The sequence below is a fragment of the Crinia signifera genome, chromosome 12, assembly GCF_055691185.1.
Source record: "Crinia signifera chromosome 12, ASM5569118v1, whole genome shotgun sequence".
NCBI classification, from domain to species: Eukaryota; Metazoa; Chordata; class Amphibia; order Anura; family Myobatrachidae; genus Crinia; species Crinia signifera.
In genome coordinates this window covers 31,484,070-31,504,283 of record NC_139228.1, presented here as the reverse complement: position 1 = coordinate 31,504,283, position 20,214 = coordinate 31,484,070, and the positions used below count along the sequence as shown (strand labels likewise).

The 20,214-nt window shown below is 45.0% G+C and overlaps 1 protein-coding gene across 6 annotated transcripts in view; it reads right to left on the bottom strand.

The window, feature by feature from the left end:
- PCNX1 (pecanex 1) overlaps positions 1-19,520 on the bottom strand; it is a 97,834-nt gene extending 78,314 nt beyond the window's left edge. For 3 of the 6 annotated variants that reach the window (XM_083166002.1, XM_083166003.1, XM_083166005.1), the window contains exon 1: positions 19,136-19,519. In XM_083166002.1, coding sequence (XP_083022128.1) covers positions 19,136-19,288 — 153 coding nt within the window. In that variant the 5' untranslated portion in view covers positions 19,289-19,519. Of the gene's footprint in view, positions 1-19,135 lie in introns of all 6 variants that reach the window. The other 3 variants (XM_083166001.1, XM_083166004.1, XM_083166006.1) reach the window with 2 other exon arrangements.
- Positions 19,521-20,214: the final 694 nt, after the last annotated feature.

Sequence of the window (20,214 nt, the reverse complement as noted above, 5' to 3'; positions counted from 1 at the left end):
AAATCATAACTCACTGAGCAATAATAAAGTACTGGACATTGTAACATCCCGAAGCAGGATTACCATGTATCCACCACAAGGGAGGCCACTTTACTGGCTGATCATATACCAGTTATGAATGTACACTTCCTCACACCAGCGAACTGGCATTAGTTCTACATCCGGTAAACCCAGCTTACAATCCTCTTAGTACAGACATCTTTTTATTCAAAAACCACGCAATGACCTCGTAAACATAGCGTTTTATTATATATAAAATGCTTTTGGGCACATTTAACCCTTTCAGGTCCAACATCTAGTCAGGCTCAAAAGCCCTAAGCAGCAGCAGACCCAATGGTGAGCCACTTTAAAATAAGAACATTAACATTGTTCAACATTCCATGTAGGCCATTTCTGAATAATAAAATAAAATGACAATTTATTTAAACCTGTTGAATCGTAAAAAAATAATAATAATTGGACTGCAAAAGGTTAAGTACTGTGTGCCCAATCAGGGATTTTTTAATTGTAGTACAGATGGGTGTATTGCCAAAGGCTACCATTACATTTTAGTGATCATTTTAGCACCCTGCATCTTTCAAAACCCTGTGCAGCTACTCTTCCCTGCATGGGGTGTCGCTCTCTGCTGTGGTGCTTTTAGCACAGGTCTGTTCTGCATATTAGTGTTGAAATACACACCACACTGAGCTAGAAGCACCACAGCAGAGACTGACACCTCAGCAAAATAAGAGGAACTGCACAGGTTTTGAAAGATGCAGGGGGCTAGAATGATCACTAACATTTGGCATCTGTAATTGTTGCACTCAAATTCACCGGATTTCGATGCATAAAGCAGCTGAACATGTGCAATGTACAGGAATGTGGACACCCAACAGGGGGGTTGATGCAATTGTTTTTGGGCACCCATAGTGCCTGTCTAGTGTCTGCGATAAATCATTCAGTAGAATTTTTTTAGTACGCAAATTACAAAAGGTTTCTTTATTGCTGACCGGTTGCCATTGGCAACTTCTCCACTGGCACACTCCTGCATACATTTACCCTTCTGTTTCATACACATTAGAGTTATTTTTTTGATGGGATCCAAATAGGGTTGATCCTATTCTGTGCACATGATTCGCAAGTGCGAATCATCACGGCACCGGGCGCACTTTAGGACGGCCTAAATTTGCCTAAAAATGCTCGTACTTCCATAAGGGTGCAAACAATTTTAAGCAAATTTGGCACAACGGAGGGTGCAAGATCGGCTCAATTTTGGTGCCGTTCTCAGCATTTAAACGCATGACACCGGCACCCAAATGGCACCTCGCACCCTTCGGACCCAATAGGATCGACCCCTAAGAGCATATTTTTGGAGAGTACGGTAAGAAACTCACGCAACCACAGAGAAAATATACAAATGCCACAGTTAGGGCCGTGGTGGCAATGAAATCAATCACTACACCATCCGTGCCACCACATCATCAAATTGACAACTTTTATACAAGCACTTGACAGAATGAGTGCGCGTAAAGGTTCATTGCTTAACTTTCAGAGCTTATGGCATCCGATAGCCCTTAATTACAATGAGAAATGTGTTCTCCCCACAAGTCCCAACACAGGGGCGACGGAGTCTCTGATGAGAGAGAGGTGCTTAAACACAGGTCACACACCGTGGCACACACGCGATGCACCCGCTATGTGTGCCTATACCAAATGATTTGTGAATTTGCCCCATTCTTCATTTTAATTGTATATTTTAAACCCGCACAGAACTTTACTCTATTAGAACCACCTATTTGGCCATAAGTGTAAATGCAACCAACACACACACACACAAATAACCCAAACTTTCCTACACACCGCAGTGTTAAGCCACACAGGATACACTGTGAAAGCTGGCACGTGCCTTTTGACATGGCAAAGGATCACTGCGGCTGACTATCTGTAATGGTAGCCATATGTGATTCAAGGGGGATTGTGGGCAACGTTTCCCTTCGAAGGAGCCGCCCTAGTGTATGGAAACCTGGAGGGTTTCCGAAATCATTTAAAAATACCCGTGAGTGCCGCTGCATTGGTCACATTATATTGAAACAAGATATATATTTAAATAGATGTGTTTTTGTTTGTGTAGATTAAAATACATGTGCTTCCCCCCTCCTCCACAGTTCTCATGCAAAGTCTTATTCTGCGATTCTTCCTGGCGACTGTAAGCAACAATGACCTGTTATGAACTGGAATTAGAAACAATAGCCACAGCTACTAAGGCTGCTAGGAAATGCCCCAGTCGTGAGGTCTGGGTTGTGTTTTAGAGGAGACCACTCTTAAATCACAGAAACATCATTGTATTCTGTGTTTTTGTGCTGCGTAGACACTGTTAGAATGCCAAAAAAGGACTACAAATCGCAGACGGCTTCACTCCATCTCGGACGTGTTTACATACAAGACAGCTTTGCAAGCACTTCAAAACCCAAGGTTTGTTTCAGCCCATTTCAAGTATTCATGAACATGACATAAGCAAAAATATGCATTACTTATTAAAATAATGAGCAAACTAAATGGATCTCTAGATGTAAATTGTCCATTAGCTACTTAACTGGTTAATATATTATCCAAAAACTCTTATTGTCGGCCTATTTCTTTGATTGAAAGAGGTCAAGAACAATTAGTTAAAACTTATGCCACGTTATTTCAGATTAAAAGACACACCACAAGTAAATGCAACTTACGGCTATAGGACAGAAGCAATATGTAGCCGTTAAGGGGGAAGGGGGGGGTTCAAAGGTGCAGTTACCCTTTTTTTTACTGCATTTAAGGGTAAATATGAAGGGAAATGATGTTACGCTGCATTTATCACAGCAGCTGGGTTTACTGCACTGCATGGTGTATAGACGCGAGGTGCACAAAGACAGTGACATCTGTATATGCAAATAAACCTATGATACATTGAAAATTGTGCACCAAGTAGTAACATGGAAATGCAATGTAGGTGCTGCGAAGGTTAACAGTTAAACTAGATTAAAAAGATGTTAGAGGGAACGGTGGTGCATGGCATATCGTGTCTCAGTATTAATGTATGAGCCTTGACAGAAAGCTAGGGATTATGGCTAAATGACTGCAGGGAAAAGAACGAACACAGGGAGAGGCGCCACACAGAATTATTATGCAGCCATTTATGAGCAACTAGAAAGAGCCAAACGGAACCTCACGAACGGACAGTGACTCAGGCAATGAACACACTGCATCACCTGCAGCCTGGCCATGTTTAATTAGTGGGGTAGGGGGTTAGTGAATTAATCATATAAATGTGATGAAACAATGGACAATACTGTAAGCAAAATGGACATCTACAGGGTATCGCATAGACCAGTGATGCCTTGACACTCCTGATGTTGTTAAACTACACATCCCAGCATGCCCTGCATCAGTTTTAGTATGGCCAAGTAGCAAAACTGTAACAGGGCATGCTGGGATGTGTAGTTGTCAAGGTTAGCAATCACTGGCATAGATAGTCAAGCATCAGGACAATGGGGGTTACTCAGACCTGATCGCACAGCTGTGAATTCACAGGCTGGGCTATAACCGACATACTGTGTATGCGCACCGATTATAGCGCGCATGCATGAGATCGGCCGACGATAAAATCCTGCTCATTTCTTGGTCGCTGGCCATACACAAGCTGATTATTAGTAATGAGGGTGGTAACCGGCCATTTTCCTGGAGCATCAGGGTAAACGTTGGCGTACCCAGGCATGTTAGGGGAACGTCAGCTCCAGCCACTATCAGCCCGTTTCTATTGCAGATGCGGAGTAAGTCCTGGGCTACACACGAGCAGCTTGTGAATAGATTTGCAGCTAATCCCTGATGCAGCCATTTTGCACAAGTCGTGCTAAGCAATTCACAGGCTTGCACAGGGTGGGGTTTCACTCTGGCGGGGCGGCGTATACCTAATCACAGGGATCAGGTTTGAATAACTCCTAATCTATCGAGCCTGGGCTAATAAATTCTATAAAATGTAATTACCACTGAAAAACTGATAACTTTCATAACAAGGTTTCCAATCAGAACAAACATCACCTTTACCCTCAGTCATAAAGTCAGAATCCACACTGACAAGACCTGTAGAACACAAGGAGCATAGGTGCGTTTACTGCACCCGACCATATGGCATCACTGACTCCATGAGCATGAAGGCCGATGCAAATAAGCACTTACACTGCGTTCTAAAACGGGACCCAAAAAGAAAGCACATACAGCGCACCGCAAGCACCGGACACTTGTGGTCGATGTGTGCTAGATGTATACCATAATAAAAGCATTAGCAACTGGTTTTAGAAAATTCTCAGTACACAGTATATACTGTATGGGTCAAGTTTCATTTAGATCATGGTATAATGGCGATACTCCCCTGTTCCAGGAGTGGCGAAAGAATATTTTATAAATATTCCCATTCAAACAGTCAGACGGTCGACTGGATATCAGCTGCCCACCACCAGGGTGTGTAAGCTGAAATGACGGCACTGGCATCCAGCATGCAAGTGGAGCTCCATTTGAATAGCTCTGTTAATTCCCTCTAGCTGCTGCAGGTGCGAAAACATTTGAGATCTTAAAAAAATTAAACACTTGAATTTTGTCACTTTCCAGTTTTAATCCAGAACCGGCAATTATAGCAGGACCCAGACCATATTATATAACAGTCGGGGCTAGAGCCACTTCATTTTTTTTACTCCACCCCCTATCTTGCACTAGGTCCACGTATACCAGGAGGGGGTTCATCTGTGACAAGCGAAGCAAGCCAACGTTCCCGAAGAGTACAATCCCATTGAAATTTAAAAAAATAAATAAAACCTACACATGTAAATTACAGATAAAATACAAAGACGCTTTGTGGGTATCTAACAACTTCTGCCCTCATATTACATCCTGGTCAAAACACAGTAGTGGACCTAGAAGCAATGATTATATTATGCTGTGGCTGATTGAGGGATTGATGAAGATGATGGAGCACAACATTTCCCATTTATATCAATGGTGTTTCTACATGAATTGTACATGCTGAAAATTCACCTGAAATAAATGGATAATGCTCAATACCAATTGTGTTTGACATATTTACAAATCCATGTAGACACAAACGCATACAGTATAGGTGCATTTGCACATGCAGCTTTGTCATTACATATTTTAACTGAAAAGCAAAACGGTTGCATAAGGGAACTTCAATAAACAAACCAGAGAACGGTATGTACCCATTTCACTCCAGGACACATACTACTGCCCCCTTGTATGCTTTCATTTGTGGCCATAACATACACTGCATTAGAAACCATAACCTTTACAGACAGATTAATACAAGACCAAAAGTATATGTAAAAATGTGGACAGCTCCATGATAAAGATCCCTAACATCTATATTCGGTAAGCGCCATTATAGGGGGTCGAAACAAGTGTATCTGCCACTGTAATGGCATGGAAACCAATGAAATTACTTCAATTACGCTTGACCTCGCAGGTTTCTGTACGCAGCCTTATAAGGCATATAAGAAGACTTACACATATAGACATCAACCACAACCAAATAACCCCCATAGCCATCAGAGCAGTGTGTCTCCAGCTTCACCTGCTGCTGGCACCCATGCACACATATACAATACTGACATGACCTGTAGGTGTATGGGCTTCACCTACATTAAATGCGACATTACAATCCAGACCACCGCAGAAGCGCTATAAGCGGTTTACCGGATAACACTTTTGCATCGGCACTGCACATTAACCTATACAATAAAAACACCCATCCTTATTTCAGGAGAACAGGCGGACACTTGTATAGGTGTGTACCCAACTTAAGTTGTACATTATATACAGATTACCCGTGCAATATAAATAATCGCTCTATCCTTCCCTGTTGCCAATAAAGAACCAGCAAACCAAAAAGTTACTAGCCCCCAAATACCATCCTGATATGCTCCTACCTTGTTCTCCTGTAGCTTACAAAGCCTTGCTGGGGTCTCATTGTACCCTATATGTGAGCTGCCTTCTGCTGATCTGCGCTAATGTATGCGGAGCATGGTGTAATACCAGAAGAGAGGGGTTAGGAAAAACAACTGTATAGTGGCAGTAGGGTACATTAGGCTTGAGCCATCACCATATGGTGCAAGTGCAGCCGAGGTCTGTGATGTCATTCACACTACAGCATCAGACAGCGATTGATGACAGTCTAATCCCCGTTAGGGAAGGGGAGTGGGTGTGATGATCGCAGTCTCTCAAATTGGAAGCATGTCGCAGGAGACAGCCAACGCCATGATCTCCTACTTGGGGGGGGGGGTATTCAATCCCGGTCAAGACTGTTGTAACATCCCGACAGTCGTGACCCTTGCCCGTTTTTGGCCTGTTCGTCTGTTTATCGGCAGGTGGGATCCAATGTTCTGCCTGCCAATCGGTGAAAAGGGGGCGTGTCCGTGTAAACGCCCATGGATTGTCGAGATTTGGCCGTGATCTCGACAATCTACGGCCGTTCTCAGCAAAACGGGGCCTGACCGCTTTTAAAGTCAGGTCCGTTCTGATGAGATGCCTCTTCAATGATGTCGGGAAAGATAGTCGGAAATAGCGCCAGGGATTGAATACCCCCCTTAAAGATAGATTTCATGACCTCCTTGTGCTTGCCGGCCGGCTTGACACTATTGGTCACGTAGCCATGCGATTGTGTCACAAATGATACAATACTTAGGACATATTAATGCACGTCAGTAATAGCAGGGCTCAACTAATTTCATTAAAATCTAGGAGCCAGGATGAAAATGTAGGAGCCAGATAAACTAATAATGACAGTGCGTGCCATAATGTCCATTATACATTATACTATATGTTCATTACATATAATTCCACATGCTGTAATTACATATTTTGCCACATAAGTTCTGCTTACACGCTCGTTGCTATGGGTTTCGTGCTTGTTGCTATGGGGTTATCATGGTCTGCCAGGGGTGAACATGCTCTTCCAGGGGTAAATGCTTGTTGCTATGGGGTTAACCTGGCGGGGGGGGGGGGGGCTGCCAACCCCAGTACTAATAATATTGAGGGGGAGAGGGGATCCCCTGATTGGCACATTGGGGGAACATAGGATATCTGTGACTGCCTGATCAGCACATTGGGGCATATAGGGTAGCTGGGAACCCCTGATCGGTACATTGGGGACACATATGGTAGCTGGGACCCTCTGATCTGTACATGGTTACTAGTCTAGTGACAACTGCCCCCATCCTGTGCACCTCTGCGGATCCCGGATCCCCCAACCATGCACAGTCCCTTGACACGTCCGGTCTACTCCAGAGAGGGTGCCCCGAGGATTCGCAGGGGGCCGGAGAGCTGCTCTGTTGGCTAGGTACCTGATGGCCCTCTGTGGAGCGAGATCTGCTCCACTGCAACCTGGGATCCTGCGCTCATTGCGGCTTCCTCACCACCCCCTGCGGGTCTCAGCACGGGCTGAAGGTGAAACGCTCCCCGACCACTTTCTGTTTCTCCAGTACCAGCCAGGTGGCCACCATGGGGGGGCGGTCCGAATCGACGAGAGATATGCAGAGTAGGCGTGACACTTAACACTGCTGCTCTCCACTTAAGCAGGAGCTCGGACACACTGCTGCAGCAGACTCCTCAGAAGACGGCAAGCCACCCCCCTCAGAATCTAGTCACCAGCAGGTATATTTTGGTTGCCGTGGTGACCAGGCACCCGGGGTTTGTTGAGCCCTGGTAATAGAGCGAGGCCTCCTGCTGCATTACCATTTTGGTGCTATCTCTGATGTTTCCATGCAGGCAGCAGTGATAGCAACTCCAGCCAAAGCTGAATCAGCCCCAGAATTTGCACCCTTACAGGACATACTCTGAATGGGCCAAATTAGATTCTCACAATAGAATTTGCCTTAGACAAGGGTGAACTGAAGTTCTGCACAAAGGGAGAAAAGTGGAAACAATCGGAAAACACAATTAACAGCTCATTTAAAGCTACTGTAGGTAAACAATGCACAATGATAGGGCTGATTTGCAAATAGTCATCAGGTGATCATTTTATTGATTTATTGTATAATGTATGATCATACTGTATGTGCTGGTGAGATCTGTGCGTAACTAGATCGCTCAGCACAAAGCTTCCATCTTCCCATGTGTGCATGGGGCTTAACACTTCACTTCTAATGTTGCCCAGTCAAACCGCAATTTATTTATTTTAAAGCGGTTCCTTTACCAAGAAAATAAAGCAAAATTAAAGGTTGATAATAATGCAACACAACACTATCAAACAAGAATAAATCATATGCTAATCAGCAAGTATATCCCTCTGCTGCCAAATATTTTAGAGATTAAAGCTTTAAAATATTTTAGAAATTCCCCAGTACGCGGCTGGACACCAGCTTCCATCTTTTATAGAGTGTAATTAAGTAAGCACGTGACCCACGTCAGCCTAATTCAATCCCTGTTGCACCGCGCCGTGTTAAAAGGAGCTCAGCTGACCATCCACACATACATTGTAACTATAGCCAAGTGGAACAAACATTTAACACCACAGGTGTTAGGGCAAAGATGCCTTGTATCTCCATAGAACAGGGGTGGCTAACTGGTCAGAGGTAAAGAGCCGAAAAATATCTGTAGTTAAGCTAAAGAGCCAACAACATGCGCGTACCTTCGACGCGCGTGCCAAAAAAGGGGCATGGTCTATTTGGACCCCTTGGATGGGTGTAATACACATATGCCCCCAATAGTGCCACATACACATATGCTCCCACGGTGCGAGGTATGCCCCCACAGTGCCAAAAAGCTGGGATGCCCCCCACAGTGCCAAAAAGCTGGGATGCCCCCCACAGTGCCAAAAAGCTGGGATGCCCCCCACAGTGCCAAAAAGCTGGGATGCCCCCCACAGTGCCAAAAAGCTGCTATGCCCCCCACAGTGCCACAATCTGCTATGCCCCCCACAGTGCCACAATCTGCTATGCCCCCCACAGTGCCACAATCTGCTATGCCCCCCACAGTGCCACAATCTGCTATGCCCCCCACAGTGCCACAATCTGCTATGCCCCCCACAGTGCCACAATCTGCTATGCCCCCCACAGTGCCACAATCTGCTATGCCCCCCACAGTGCCACAATCTGCTATGCCCCCCACAGTGCTAATTTCCCAGCAGCAGCACTCACCGTTGTTGCTGCTGCTGTTGGGCAGGGAGAGGACAGTCTGGTGTCCCCCTGCAGTCCTGTCATGTCACCGAGGGGAGGAGAGCACAGCACACCGCGCGTCTCCTTCCCCCCTCACTTCCCTGTGACTGGGCCGTCCACCAATCAAAGTTCGCGGGCCGGCTCCTGATTGGCTGCCGGCCCGCGAGCTCTGATTGGCGGATGACCCAGTCACAAGGATGCACAGTGAGGGGTTGGACAGATAAGCGATGCGCGCTCTCCTCCCCTCAGAAGGAGAAGGGATTTGAGGAACCGGCAGTGGGTGATGGGGGCGGGGAGAGACGGTGGGCAGCAGTGGGAGCAGGAGCCGCACTTTAACAGGGGGAGAGCCGCATACGGCTCTAGAGCCACAGGTTGGCCACCCCTGCCATAGAAGGTCAACTCTTGACTTTTCTATCTAGCAGTTAAGAAATTAAAGTAATGCATCCCTTAAAGGCCAACTAAGTAGGGGACAGCAGTCCTATTCGGCACTCATACTGCTGTAACAGCCTTCCAGGGTCTTGTCGCAAACTAGAAGGTGATATTTATTGCACAAAGATTGTACAACATTGTTTCCGCACATCCATATATAAAAACTTACCATCCACGGCTGGAACAACAAAGTTACATCACCTTCATGAAAATATCCACTGTTGCCTAATTATAACCGCCAGACGGTTTTATGTAAAGTAGCTATTACACACAATGCTTATGTAAGAGGTCTGACTGTATACAGGAACAGAAAGGTGACGATACTCAGCCCAATGAAGTGCATCACTCATGAAATACTATGGATGTAGTGCTAGGTTTACAGTGATTAGAATTGCTATTATACGGACTAGCTGTGTAACAAGGTTAAGATAGGGCATTGTAACAGTTTCATTTTCCTGGCAGGCCATGGTGAAGTCACCGCAGCATGCCAGGAAGGTGACAACGAAGAAACGTGCATGAACAGTTTTTCTTATGCCAGATAAAGCGTGCCAAGAATGGGGACATACACTGATCCATCTCGCATCCGTCCCGAAGTTTTAACGTGATTGGCTGATAAAACCTCATTCACAATGATGCACAAATCGACAGGCGAACTTCACATTTGTAAACACTTTATACTAGACTAAAAGGGAACATTGAGCCACATTCAGCAATGATCACTGAAGTGCGGACATCGCTGTTAGGCGATTCTCGCACATACACCGGCACAGTGTGTGCATGTGCAAAAAAAAAAATCAGACTTGCATAGTCTCCAAGGCAACCGCAAAGGTCCAAGGCAACCGCAAAGGGTGGGGTGTAGGAGGTGGGAGCGTACCCACGAAAACATTGCAAACAATGGTGGCCCCCTGCCTTCTGTGGGCAGGCGGCTGTAGTCACCGGACATCAGCCGCCCGCCCTATTCTTGGAGCAGGGTGCCGCTAATCTGAGTGACTTAGATTGGTGACAACTACAGAAATCATTCGATGGTCGGTGACCACTGAATGATTTTGGGCCTGCACACAAGCCTGCGAATGGATCCCAGTGCTGCAGGGACATTCAGCATGTAGCGGGCTTAACAAGGCTTGCTAAGCATCAACTAACGCTGCTTTGTGAGCCAACCAGAATGAGGGCCTATGTTTGCATCTCGGATGAATGCGATCATCATTTTGAGTGACGGCGGGGGCAGCAATGCAGCGTGTCCAAACCATTTTTCATAGAGGATGCGTGACAAAACATGGCGGCGATACGCCTGCTTCCGCAGCAAGGGGGGCTACCCTAGTAATACGATTGCATCATGGGAAGGGACTTCACAAGCTGGGCAGCCCGCAGCATGAGGGAGATAGCAATCACAATGTTGCCTTTTAACCAATGCTAAATCAGGCCTATAGTCCTGAAGAAACATTGCTTCCTAAAGGTTACTATAATATTAGTGTTTATTCTAGCATGATGCATCGTCCAAAACCCATGCAGTTCCTCTTCCCTGCCTGGGGTGTCGCCATATGCTGTGGTTCTTCTAGCACAGTGTGGTCTGTATTTCAGCACTTATGCAAGCCAGACCTGTTCCAGAGGCACCACAGCAGAGAGCAACACCCCAGGCAGGAAATAGGAACTGCACGTTTTTAAAAAGAGGTACAGGAAGGTAGAAGGAACACTACTTAAATCCATAGGGAGATGGAGCTATGGCTTCCAAACAACTCCAACCCAGAACACTAAAGCACACTTGCGGACCATTCAATGAAACCCCTATATGTTATACTTGTGCTGGCTTCACCAGTTACCCAGACAAATCAAAGCAAGGGAGTTTCAGAAGGAAAAAATATTTGTTTCACAGATTTATTGATCCATTTAATCCAGAGATACACACTGTATCACTTATTTTATGGCCAGCGTCTATGAGTCAGCCAGATCTTTCAGAGCTTAATGCAGTCTTGTCCTCTGCTCAAAATTCTTGTGGTCTACACAGCCACATAACCATATTAAGGGCTTCACGTCCAAAGGCAACATACAAATACACAGAGCAAGCGTATAGAGATGCTTATTATATCCGTGCTGATGCAGCTCAATTTCACCTCACCATCTGCTTTGGACAAACATGGAACATCCACTGTTTAACATAATCTGCCAACTAAACCCATACATACATACAAACATACATCAGAAAACAACATTATCACTAAAGGAAAAAAAAAAACATTTCTAGTTGGGGCAAACCATTCCTCTATATGCTAGGTTTCCCTATTCATTAATATGCTGGCTTAGATGCCATAACATTTCATAAGCAAAATAGAAAAAGATGAAAATAAGGGGAGACTTTTTAATGGATCAATCACATATAAATGGCTCCTAACATTTGAATACATTACATACCTGACCTAGACTATTATCCTTGTGCCCCAGGTTGTGTTTAGGATACCATGGCGCAGCATGCCAATGGTCAGAAGCCGGACACCGGCATCCTGAACGCAGAAGCCAGACAACTGCTAGATAAGTATTCTAACCATCCGTACCTGCAGCCTAACCCTGCTGCCTATAATCCCCAAGCCCCGCTGCCTGGCTGTAACCACTAGTGCCTATGCCTAACCAGCCACGCCATACATATGTTCGGAATGCAGCCAGTCGGGATTGGACATGGTCAGTGCTCTGGTCTGCCGACGACTGTCGCTAGCATCTGTATTCTGACTGCCAGCATTTTGTTTTGTATATATGTGTCCTTCACTCGCCTTCATATTTTCAAACCAGCATAATATTACACTCTAATTAAACCAGTTAAAACTCAGTTTTGTTTGATTTTCAATTTCTACATTTTCAATAGTCAAGCACAACACAATATGCTAGCGCTATAGGATTACATTTGACACTTACCATTAGATCATGCTCCCAAGTAGTTATATTGAGAACACAACTGAGAAGAGGGTAATGGCAGATGAGGGGAATTAAGGAACAGTCCAAGTTACCCACTTTATAATATGTAGTGTTCACTGTAGGTTTTTTTTTAGGGCAGGGTGTTGCCCACCAGAAAAGGGCACATTTTAGATCAGAAACAAAGCAAAAACAAAAAAAACATACATACAAAAACGCTCATTAAACATAGTTAGTTAGTGTTCCCGCTAGGCTGTTTTAACAGCGCCCCACTAAAACAGCCTGCCTCTGTCTCCTCTGTTGTGACCGGGGAAGCCCAGCGCCGCTGTACATAGCGATGCCCGGCCGGTACCGCCCCTCTGCGTGACGCCGCCGGCCCGGTACCACCCCTCTGCGTGACGCCGCCGGCCCAGTACCGCCCCTCTGCGTGACGCCGCTGGTCCGGTACCGCTGCCGGCCCGGTACTGCCCAAAACAGTGACGTCGGCAGGCCTAATCCGACCCCTTACGCTGCCCCCCTGCAGCGGTGCCCTGCCCGCCCTAGTTCCTAGAAGGAACACTTCATCATGGGTCTTCAACCTGTGGCCCTCCAGATGTTGTTCCAACATGCATTGCCACATTTTTTTCTATAAGATCATGCCAAAACTGTCAGGGCATGCTGGGATATGTAGTTCCACAACATCTGGAGGGCTGCAGGTTGAAAACCTGTGCACTACCTAGTCATACTGTGCTATGGCTATGCCCATTATATATTGTCATAATGACATTAACACATTATGTCACACACTGTAATGCCCCTTACACATTATACCACACACCATAATGCCCATTACACATGATGGCATACACCGTAATACCCATTACATATGTTTGCACACCGGAAGTTCTCAGCGGCATGTCAGTGTGGTGTGGGGGGAGCGTAATGGCGCTCTGTGCCACACACGAAAAAGGGTAGGGTGCATTTTGAGGTTTTAAAAACGGGCAGGGCGCAGCACCCTGCGAAAGAGGCTTAGAGGTAACACTAATATGTGCTATGAATAGTTCTAGAGATAATGCATTGCAGATTACTATTTTACCTGCTGTAAATGGAACAAAAAAAATAACTTGCATAAGCTACGTACACAAAAGTGGTTGGCTAATGACAGGAAATAGAATAAATTAGATTTTATGGGCATCAGTACTTTGTAGGCCCACCACGTCCAGTGATTGCTGCAGACAACTTTATTGGCAAACTGTCTTGGATGACTACAACAGGTGGTATGTTGTGTCATTACACCTTAAATACAGCGGCCAACTGACACGGACGATTGAGACGGCATAGAACGCACCCAGCGCTCTAATTCATCACAGACAATCACAATGGGGTTAAGATCTGGACCTGCAGCTGAGTTATCAAATTTTCTGTATATCTGCCCTGGAAATAGGTCAAGTGGCATTGTCGTCCCAATAAAACACCCTCGTCGTTTCCATAGAAACGCCAACATGCAAGGAACACAGTTATTGAGAACATCTCTATATCTCTATACTTCTCAGACCAGGCAATACTAACAGTTGAAACGGCTCCAAGGTAAATTGCCACCACCTCCATGCTTTACTGTAGGTACTGTACTCTGGCATCAGACATTCTCCTGGCAACTGCCAATCAGAAACAAGTCCATCTGATCTGAAAAGTTTAAATCCTAAGTCATCACGCGCTTGGCCGTATTCTTTTTTGTGATTAGAATTTTAGGAGAAGCGTTCATAATATCCAAGGGCTTCCCATGTAGCTTTATTATTGAAACAGTCACATTAGTAGTCGTTATGAACTTCTGCCCAATGGTATGCATAGGACTACCCCTGTTCTTTTGCAGATCCCTGCTTAGCAATCCCCAGGTTGCAGTTTCGGGGACATTCTTGCAAATCACCGTACATTTACATGATTTCCATGAATTTAGAGACGTTCCTAACCTGTGGAATGCTTCTCATACTCACGCCTTCGATTATGCCTTTTCAAACTATTAGCTCCTCCCTGGCAAGCCATTTCATTAGCAAAGGATCTAATCAGTGCCCCTCTACCCATTTTATACCTCCTGGTACACTTGTCTGCTGCAGGAGCACACAGTCCACTCATATGAGGGTGTCCAATCACTTTTATCTACATATATATTATAGTGTATACAGTATATACCAATGCTAAAATTATTATATCATGCTGTTCTTTCTCCGGGAAGTAAGGAAAGTGTCTGGCTAATGGAGATCTATAGCGTTGTGCTGCAGCAACCTAGCACCTGAGATAAGGGATTTCAATCTCATTTCAGAATAGAAAAAAAAAAAAAAAGGTACTTTTTTCCCCCCAGATATTAGCTGTACCTAGAACAGCTCAGGGAGAGGTGAAGATAAATTATAGTCACATGCTGAGGTATAATCTACAATATAGATGGAATAACGGTTTCAAATTGTCTCAGCATTGCATAGAGCACCACGTACATTGAAACAGGGCTGCACTACACTTGGCATTTTCAGTTTAGTTTCTTAATCTGAATTGAATTCAATTAGACATACTGTATGCCAATAATTGACACTGTGCAGGCCTGAGTAACAATTGTATTAGGCCTTAAGAAAACATGGTTAAATGAGGTTTACAGTTTATATATACCCATCAACATGACTGTGCAGATATTATACTAGCCTGGGTTTCTCTTCTAAAATCCAGTATTATGCTGGTAGGTTAATTGGGTACTGACAACAATGCACCCATCTTTCGGCTTGTCCACACAGCTATGCTGCTATACACTCTGCATATGGGGACGTTGCACAGTAGTGATCTGCATGCATAGCTCACTGATGCTGCTCACTTTAGGGGTTTATTAATATGTGAACAGACAAGGCATAACCTACTGCCGTGTCAGTGAGCTGTGCCTGCAGTCAGTTATTTATTCAGTTGTGTGGCCAGGTCAATCTTCATATCTAAGCAGAGCTAGGAGTTGCCTCATTTCTCAGTCCATCAATGCAACATAAAATGCTCTAAAATAATGGTGCAAAAAAAAACAATTCTAGATTCCAGGAGTGTTGCCCAACCAGTTCTAGTCACACACACACACATTTCTGATTTTGTCTATACATTATCTATAAATAGCATTCATTCTCACAGATACCACCGACAATCATGACGACACACCTAACTGTGCAAGGGAGTAACTGGGAAATTCTGCCAACACTGTTCAAGAATGCAAGCGCAGTTCCGAGTGGCAGGTAGTATATGGACATCAGATTTCTGAAAAATCAATCTGGTACGAAGCACCCAAGGAATGTTGCAAGTTCTAATATGGATATCTCATGCTGCACACACTGGTACCAGACTTTTTTTTAGCCCTTTCTAATCCGCTCTTCAATTTTCCTTGAACCAGTTACTGTGTACCATCAACATTTACCTAAACATAAAACTATTTCTAGCAAATTTGTTTTCTCAGCGTTTGGAGGCCTTATTTCCCCCACATTTCAAAGAGACAAAATATTAACACCCCTTTCACACTAAAATGCCAGGTCGCATTATTGGGTTATTGGATCCGGCTCCAACCAGGGTGCAACCCAGCGTTTGACCCGTTGGTACTTGTGTAGTTTCACGGCACCAGCATGGCGCCGTGCGTCTGAGTCCCCTTGCGGGGCTCGCTTCGCTCGCCCACGCTGCGGGCTCGGTGGCTCGCTACGCTATTTAAAATCAACTCCATGCCAACATGGATAGTGGAGGTATGAACTATCCATGTTGGCATGGAGTTAAGTTACTTTTTTGGACATATTTCGTGGCGAGCGTACACCCGGAAGTAGCACGGCGCCATGCTTGCGCCGTGAAACTACACAAGTACCGACCCGTTTAAGGCCGGCGTCCGCACCCGGCATAATACTGGGTGACATAAGCTGAGGTGGATCCTGATATGCAAAACAGGTGTTTGTGGAGCAACACAGCGCAATTAAGTGGGGTGCAGCTTGTCAAACATTAAAGCTGCTTTACATTGGATACAGATTGTCACCTTCAGTGCTTTACACTTTGGACACTTTATGGACGCACCAGCACTTTACAACTAAGGACTTTTCCATAGCAAGCCATCTGCGGTGGTGCCGCAGACCTTCAATTGAAGCATAGCCCACCGCAATTCCATTCTATGGTGAGATAAAGCCTTCATGTTATTTTGTTCCCGATTAAATTGACCAGTCCAGGTTCCTTATGGTGAATTTAATGTAACAACTCCAACACTTGTTCCATGTCATTTTATTTTGCCTCATTTATTTGTGTGTCACAATAAATCATTTTAAATATTGATTGTGTACCGAACATCTTTTTAAGGGGGTTGCGCTCAGTTCAAACATTGTTTTGCTTTGTAAAGAGGTGGGTCCTGAGCCAAAGCTTTGAGATGACATCCCAAGATGACAACCGAAACACTAGGGGCAAGCTCAGCACCCAGGAAAGCTGCCCCCAGCCTCAACCTGTGAGGTAAATGGATGCCCCACACAGGCATCCATTCACATCCCCCGGCTCCGCTGCTGTCTGCATAACACAACAGCGGAGGCTGTATGCGCCACCTGCCCAACCTATGTACTGACCGCAAGATGCTGCGTTTGGGAGGGCTGGGCTCCCCCACTGGTGTAAATGGGTCCTGGGTCAGATGACCCTAGCTTACCTATTAACACTGGCCCTGTACCTGTGTTGAATCTGGAACATTTCCCTGGGTTGAACTGCCGGGTAACAGGACCTGGGGTAAATTTCTTTTCTCACTATTTATTAGCTTGGGCAGTACAGATGGTGTAATGGTTAGCATTACCGCCTCATAGCACTGAGGTCATGGGCTCGATTCCCACCATGGCTATAACTGTGCAGAGTTTGTATATTCCCCCCGTGCTTGCGTGGGTTTCCTCCGGGTACTCCGGTTTCCTCCCACAATCCAAAAATATACTGGTAGGCAAATTAACCCTAGAATGTCTGTGTGCTTATACCTATGGTAGGGAATATGGCAAAGGGCATGTGCCCGGTGGTGAACACTACACTATTTAAATTGTGTTCATTAGTGCTACAAGAGCTTCACAATTAGGAACACATCCACTGGCAGACGTTATCAGGGGTGTGTAGTAAATGCTAGGTTAACTGGCAACAGTGTCAATTGTGTGCTGGTGGGGTGGTGGACAGTTCCAAGATACAATTGTAAAAAGAAATACAGGAATTCTGTGAAAGTTAATAACTTAAATCATAAACAACGTGTTCAAAGACAAGATATAAAAACAAATAATTCCAGACTAAATAAAGGTTGATAAACAATAGTATTTCTTTTTGACATTATATACACTACTTTGTAACAGTAGCATACTGTATATAAGCAAAGCGTAATAACTAAAAAGGGTTTAGCTTTCAACCTATAAAAAGACATAAAAAAGATCAATTCTACAACTAAAATGAAATGAGTTATAACAAATTACATTATTGCTTTTTTTGTAAATCACACACTCGTTCACGTATGTATACTGTGCCAAGTATACAGATTAGTGCACGAACAAAGAAATCTGCTTGGATAGACTATACCTATAGATCAACCATCAAATTGCATTATATGAATTGGTACATACATCTGTTAACTTCACACAATTAAAGTGGCAGAGATCAAGCGGCAACATTCCCATTACATTTAATGTTGAGATTGATGGGAACAAAGGACACAACTAGCAGAGAAGAAAACACATTCAGTACTTGGAACATCACCATAATTGTTCAGCTGCAGAGATGTAGCTATAGGTAATGTATACAAACAATATCACTGGTGCTCACGGTGACAGGACAATAATGTCAACTAAATGTTTATACAATGCAAATATTCATTTACAAATAAATTAAAAAAATCACCTTTTACATGACTGATTCTTTAGAAGACTCATCAGTATCTCATTGATGCCAGGAAATTGCAGGCTATATGACATTTACCCCAATGAGTCATTTACCATCACCAAAAATAGGTGCTCTCTCTATTTAATGAGCTCCAGGAGAACAGATGGAGCTCTGGTCTGTTCTGGCATGGGGGAAATGGCATGCCAGTAGCGATTGGCATGTCGTGCGTGTCCCCTTGCTGCACACCAAGCCTGGAGGTGACTGGTGGTCCCAGGCCATGCACAGGACCTATTGGTAAACAACCCCCCAAACCCCACCTACTGTACCCTGAGCCTGGCCTTAAACTGCCACCCCCCCCCTTCTCCACTTACCCGGAGCCTGGCAGTAATCCCCCAATACCGTCAGCCATCTACCCAGAGCCTAACAGTAACCACCTCATCTTTTTGCCCTCTTCCAACCAGCTAGAGCCTGGCAGTTCCTATCCCCCGTCCACACACCTAGTCAGAGACTGGTTACAATCAGATGCTCAGACATCCCCCCTTCCCCCTCCACCACACACTTCTACCAGTACCTGGCAGTACCCACCACAGAGCCTGACAAACCCCCCCCCCCCCCCCACCACCACACATACACCTAGGCAGAGACTGTCTGCAATCACCCCCCACCCCAACCAAGAGACTGGCAGTAGCCCCCTCTCCTAAGTGCCCCCTTAGGGTGATGATGGCTGAGATATAAGGAAGGGCCTATAGTGCAGACAAGATGGAGGAGGTTGGGGCCAGACTCACCATGTACAGGGTGAAAGGGAAACATAGCAGGAAGAGCCAGATGTAGAGGTGCAGGGTGTTAACGAAGGTGCTCTGGTGGGGGTCGTAGTACCAGCCCCCGGTGATGGAAGCCCAGACTCCCTGCCGGAGGATTTGCAGCGTCTGAGAGCCCATGGTCCTCCGTCTCTGAGGCTGGGTTACCCTCCCTCCGGGCCGCCTTCACCTTCCCGTCCGCAATGGAATAGGGATACAGCGACGGGAAACAGGCCCGGGCGGCCTCACTATGGCCATTTTATCCCTTCTCACCCCCGGAGGAAGCTCGGGTCCTCCAGCGACGAGCGGCCTGAGCCTTCAACGCTCGTTCTCCCTTCAGTACAACCATAGAGTGCTGCTCCTAGAAGGTCTCCTCATGACGCTGGCATATGTATTGGCACCACCTAGTGTCCATGAATAGAACAACACCTACTGGATGACAAACAGAATATCACTTCAATGAATCAGCTTTATCTTATTAATATTTCAGCCCATCGCTTTGTTATCATTTACTGCACCTCTTGGGATTTGTTGCCCGTTTAGTTATGCCAAAACCTGTTGTTGTGATTACAAAGAACTATGTTATATAATATATACATATGATATATATATATATATATATATATCTACATATGCATAGATGAAAAACCGCACACTATAATTGGAATAAAGGAGGGTGCTAAATCACATAAGTAATTACATATACATCATCCACTCTAAGGTAGAGTGTGGTTTGCACACCAATACTGAATACAGAAAGTTTTATCTAGTCTGCATCAAAAAAGCAGAAACATATAACAACAAGCACGTCAGCATATTGGGAGAAAATCACGTGCAGGTTACTTATCAAATCCCATCACTGTGTCATAGTGAATATGGAAACCAGCCACCAGCCTCCTAGTCACGATACCCTATATTGTGGCTAGGAGGCTGGTGGCTGGTTTTCATATTCACTATGACACAGTGATGGGATTTGATAAGTAACCTGCACCGTGATTTTCTCTCAATATGCTGACATGTGCTTGTTGTTATAGGGACTATGTAAAAACCGGACCTGGACTAAACCC